We start from the raw sequence: 5,582 nt of genomic DNA on the forward strand, positions 1-5,582 counted from the left end.
GGAAAGAGGAAAGAAAAAGAACGAATCTGATTGTAAGAAAATGGGAACCGGTTTTACCGGGTATAGCCGGTTGTCGTGAAGTTTTGGACTTTTGGGTTTTTGGGTTTTTGGGTTTGGTCTTCCCCCCTTGCTCAGTTTCACGCGGAGAAGAAAACTCGTGGCACGTGAGTCGCATGTGACCCATTACCATGTAGTTTCTCTATTTTTTTTTTATTTTTTTTTTTTGTTGGTTGGGAAGGAAATCTTGTTAACTAAGGAAGCCCTTTTTCTTAGAAACTTGCTCCCTAAGTGAAATTAAAGTTCACTTTCTTGCTCAATGGTGAGTTGTTTTTAATCGAATGTGCCCTCCATGATCTTGTGATCCTATTAAAGGGTCTACATGGTAGTTATGTACCTATTTCTCCCGGAAACACACGAAACAAAGATATCAACTAGATCTTATGGTATGGGATTTGTTAGAGTAGGCTTGCGTTAGTCGTCTGCAATAAGATAGCGAGTGGGGGCTTTCGACATAAAAAAGCCTATTGAGCTTGGAAGGTCATCTCTAAAGTCGTTGTAAGCAGACTGAGGCTTCTTATGAGTCAATTAGTGAGTCCCAACCAGGTCAGTTTTCCCCCTTCTTGTACTTTTACATGTTACTAATGAATATTACTTTCTTCCATTCAAAAAGAAAATGTACACGTACATTTGCAAGAAATAGAGACAGTATCACTCTAATCAAGAGTGTAACTCGTACAAGATTTGGTCAAACCACTTCATTCAAACAGGTCCATAAAAGTTTATGACCTCAAAAATTAGATAGAGTTTAGCCCATCTCCCGTGACAAGGGACTAAAATGGCCCCAATTTAGGTGCACTCAAATTCTAGTTATAACCCTCCCCTCTCTCGTCAATTTGTAAGTGGTGGGCTCCTCGCTACCCGATTGTATCACCAACCCAAGATTGTAAATATAGGTCCAGTTGCAGCCCAATACACCTTGCACCATGGACAATATGTTGAAATTGCAAACGTCACATTCTACTGGTATCAGGACATGAAGCTCTTTTCTCTCGTGCGAGTATGCGACAAAGCTCAAGCACAGTAGGTTAACCTAGATGACTTGTGTCTTCCTAAGACTGACATGATCGATAATTCATCCTTTTTTTTTTAAAAAAAAAAAGGAACTTTTGATTGTCAAAACAAACAATAAAGCAATGTGGACAAGATACAATCTAATTTGCAGTCAAGCTAATTACCACTTCTCTTCCCATCCTAATTCATTCATAAATAATGAATATGAACTGGGACTCAGAACAAACAAACTAACATGAGCATCATGCATAATATGAAAGATAATTGAAGTATTCTATGAGAAGAATGTACCTTAATGACAGACATCAATCCGGTCTCGAAGTGTAAAACTCCCCTTCCTTCACTATTGGGGTCTAGATTTTGAGCCAGCGAATAACCATGCTCACATTCTGCAGGTGAACAGAAAAAATCAGTATTTCCATTGTACATACAATCTCATACACACAATTTACACATATTTAAACCTGTAATTTTACAGGAACAACTGCATTTAAATGATTTCTTTCTCACTTTTCTTTTTCGAAAAGAGAACTCAGATGATTTTTCCATCCTGTCATTTCTCCACTACCACCCTAATTGAACTTATGACATATGCTCCCAAGAAAAAACATCATATGCATGTGTATCTTCTCATGGGTGCTTTAGTCTTGATTATACTTTTGGAGTATTCCTTATCAAAAATTTAGGTTTGGCAAGGAAACTGATCCTTATTGGCAGGTGCATATTTCAGTTATCTGACCCTTGAAGGGTAGTAAACTTTGGTGCTTTGCAGTTTTGCAACGTACATGGATTGTCTGATTGATAAAAAAAAAAATGCTTCTATTCATACCTCCCATATGGTTATTTGGACCTCCTCTTATTTTTAAACATTTTAAAATCCTATTGCCCTTCTAGTAAACTGAAAAAAAAAAAAAAAAAACTATGAACATCAAGATCCACTTTACTCGGATCAAAACATATTCTAACATGTTAGTTTGGATGATAGAAGAGGTTTTGGTACTGCATATGTTTCTAATATATTTCGATGAGAGAGGATGTTTGTTGCTGACATGTTTTTGAAGGGATTGGAGTGGAGTTCTTGTGGCTGCACCGAGTTTTCTTCCTCCTCTTCTTCTAAAGCTTCGATCTTAAAAGCTCGTTGTTTCATTTTTGGTTTGACTTTTGTTCAATTTCTAATATAACAAGAAGAAGATGCATCCAAATTAGCAAAGGTCTCTCTCTAGCTGGGTGAGGAGAGGTGAGACTCCAGAGGAGTTGCAGATCGAGTTAGGAAGAAGGGAGGTGTTAAAAAAACAAAAAAAACAAAAAAACAAAGGACAAAAGTGAAAGTTTGATGATAAAGTTTATTATCGGAGATCTAAATACTAATATAGGAGGTATGAATAGAAGCACTAAAAAAAAAAATAGAACATCATTTATGGCAACATGGAGGGTGGACTTGGACTTCATATGGGACAGAATTATGCATTTATCATCTCTCGAGTTTTTTGTACAAAGAATAGAAATTTATATGGGTAATAACTTGCGGGAATAAATATGCAGGTTTAACACAAGCACTGGAGAAAATTTAAATAAATAAATAAAAAACATACGGATTCTAGAGATATTGGGATCTTCATCTTGGATTTCATCTGCAACTCTGAGAATTTCATCAATATCCCTATTATTTTCAAGTGAAGATGGAACATTTCCGGCAATGCCAGTCCCATGCTGCTCGTATGCATCAGGCCCCATCCTTTCCCTCCTCAATACTGCGCGGACTAACCGCTCCCATCGCTCCTCAACTTGAGCCATATATTTTCTGCAAAAACGTACACAACACAATATCAACACAAACTCCCATCTCCACGGCTTGCAAAGCCCAAACGCATAGGTTCTCTAATCACAGATCCATTTACTCATCCTCAATTCCAATCTACAAAACAAAGTTCAAGTGTTCGACTCCATCTACCGCTCGGTAACTCAACGTACACTGACTATAATCAAAACTAAACAACTATATCTAATTCATTGTTGAATCCAAGCTTTAACAAAACTCAACTCCTAACACTAGAATCTAATCCGAGCTGAACCTCTGAATTTGAAACCCTAGAACCAGCAACGAACAACAAGATCCCTATCTCCTAAAAGCTTAAACTCATTTCTCGGCAAAACCAGAGGAACGAAGAGAAAATCGACGTACCGGATTCGAGAAGTGAGTGAATGCGAAGTCCTAGACGAGCGATTTGACGACGACGAGTTGAATCAGTCTGGTATCCAGGCTGTGGGTTTTTGATTTCATTGAGAGAGAGAGAGAGAGAGAGAGAGAGAGAGAGAGAGGAGAAGAAGAAGAAGAAGAAGAATTTGAAAAGTGAAGGAAAAGGGAAAAGGAGGGAATCTGATTGTAAAAAAAGTTATGGCACGTGAGCCGCATGTGACCCATTACCACGTTTAGACGTTTAGTTTCTCTACTTTTTGTTTTTTTTGTTTTTTTGGTTGGGAAGGAAATCTTGTTAACTAAGGAAGCCACCCATGGAAAGGTTTCTTTGCGTTCTTTTTGAAATGACTTTCAATCCGTCAATGAGGAGCATTCCTGGTGGTAAGAGTGACTCGACCTCAACGTGATCCGACTCGATCAAAGTTAAAATAGGGTCTAGTGTGACATCTTTCTAAGAGCAACTCCAACAGCTTCCCCATATTTTTATTTTTCTCTACTTTAGGGAAAAATGAGTCTCTTTTGCTCCAACAGATTCCCTATAATTTTCCCTATTTTAGAGAAAGTGAGGAAAGAGAAAACCAAATTCCCTATATTTACAGCAATCTCTAAAATTTAAGGAAGAATATGGAGATTTTAGAGATTGCTGTAAAATAGAGAATCTGTTGGAGTTGGAGAAGAAAAAGATGCTAAAGCTTTGACTTTTGCTTCCCTATTATACAGAAATTATAGAGAAGTTGTTGGAGTTGCTCTAAGAAACATAAATTAAAGTTCACTTTATTTCTCAAAAATAGGGTCTAGTGTGCCCCATTACCATGTAGGAAATCTTGCTAACTAAGGAAGCCACTCATGGAAAGGTTTATTTTTTTGGATATATGGGGGCCAAAAGGCCCAAAGAAAGAACAAAGACAAAGAAAACAATTAGGAAGTAACAACTACATTCCTAGTTCTAACAATTTCACACAAGTCATCAAGAGCAGCATTCACAACTTGTGGAGGAGGTTGCTGAAAGTACTGCACTCCAAACTCAGACCCCAATCTGGACTTGGAGAGAATATCAGCCACCATATTGATCTCTCTAAACACATGTGAGACCTCACACGTAGAGAGCTTATTCTACAGAAACTTGCACTACTTATCACACCATGCAAAGGATGAAGATCATCCACCCCTTGATTAAGCATTCGAACTCAGATTTTAGAATCATATTCAATGAGAACAGAAACACACTTAAGGGAGCAGGTAAGCTTTAAACCCAGCAGGAGACGCCAAGCTTCTGCCTCAAGAACATAACCACTCCCTAAGCAAGCAGAGAAACCAGAAATCCAATTATCATCACAATCTCTAATACTTCCAGCTCCAATACTTCCATTCTGAGTTCTAGCACCATCAACATTCTCATAACCAGCTCCAATACTTCCATTCTGAGTTCTAGCACCATCAACATTCAATTTCACCCATCCAGGAGGAGGCTTAGTCCATTTAACAGTCACATCAATTTTCTCAGTAACATGAGTGTCATAGGTGTGAGCACGACTCCATTCAGTCACAGTATCCAAAATAGCAGTAACAAGATCAAAAGGACACCGAAACTCACTATCAAAAATTCTCTTGCATCTCCATTTCCAAATAAACCAGCATGTGAAAATAAAAATATTTACCCACATCAAACCACCATAACAACGAAGTTTGCAATGAGTGTTAGCATGCAACCAGCCATTCCAATCTAGGTTCCAAGTCCTAGCAATTGAGTCAGAACACATAATCTTATTCCATATACGTTGAACCATGGGGCAATCTCTAAGCAAGTGTAGCAAAGTTTCTGGACAATTAGGACAACAAGAACAACTTGGATCAAAAGTAAGATGTCTCTTAGCCCTTTCTACATTGGACAACAGCTTACCATGACAAACCAACTAGAAGAAAGTCCGTAATTTGGGAGGGATAGATAAACGCCAAATATACTCCCAAGGAAATAAAGCGTAGTTTTCATGTTGAATTAAGCAGAGATAAGCAGATTTCACTGAAAATTTCCCATTGGAATTATCTCCCCAAATCATTTTATCAACCCCCCCCCCCCCCCCCCACCATCAAAATTAACAGGAATTCTAACAATTTCATTAATGGTATTTTCATCAAGAACTGAACTTAAGAAGTTCATATCCCATCCCACATCATTCCAGCAATCATTGACCTTAAGATGAAGATCAATAGAGGAGGTATTTGAAATTTTCTGAATTAGGGGGCCTGTGCCTAACCAATTGTCATACCAGAAATTAATGAGAGAACCATCACCAACCCTCCAACAAAGGCCTTG

General features: G+C 38.1%; 1 protein-coding gene across 1 annotated transcript; it reads right to left on the reverse strand.

Annotated features, from left to right (window-relative positions):
- Positions 1-761: 761 nt before the first annotated feature.
- LOC133733716 (callose synthase 9-like) lies at positions 762-3,371 on the reverse strand. Its single transcript, XM_062161360.1, has 4 exons — positions 3,254-3,371; positions 2,664-2,872; positions 1,363-1,460; positions 762-975 (listed from the first exon to the last, which is right to left on the reverse strand). Exons 2-4 carry the CDS (start codon positions 2,863-2,865, stop codon positions 928-930), a joined length of 348 nt encoding a protein of 115 aa, XP_062017344.1. The 5' UTR covers positions 2,866-2,872; positions 3,254-3,371; the 3' UTR covers positions 762-927.
- Between the last annotated feature and the right edge of the window lie 2,211 nt (positions 3,372-5,582).

The sequence above is a fragment of the Rosa rugosa genome, chromosome 2 (genome assembly GCF_958449725.1).
Source record: "Rosa rugosa chromosome 2, drRosRugo1.1, whole genome shotgun sequence".
In the NCBI taxonomy this organism is placed as follows: Eukaryota; Viridiplantae; Streptophyta; class Magnoliopsida; order Rosales; family Rosaceae; genus Rosa; species Rosa rugosa.

Bases quoted from the DNA above. Each gene is read 5' to 3' on its own strand.
- LOC133733716 (XM_062161360.1), bottom strand. From the start codon at position 2,865: ATGGCTCAAGTTGAGGAGCGATGGGAGCGGTTAGTCCGCGCAGTATTG. The intron at 1,461-2,663 runs GTATGTTTTTTA...GTTCACCTGCAG, and splicing joins TCCCAATATCTCTAGAATCC to AATGTGAGCATGGTTATTCG. The intron at 976-1,362 runs GTACATTCTTCT...CCATGGTGCAAG, and splicing joins GATTGATGTCTGTCATTAAG to GTGTATTGGGCTGCAACTGG.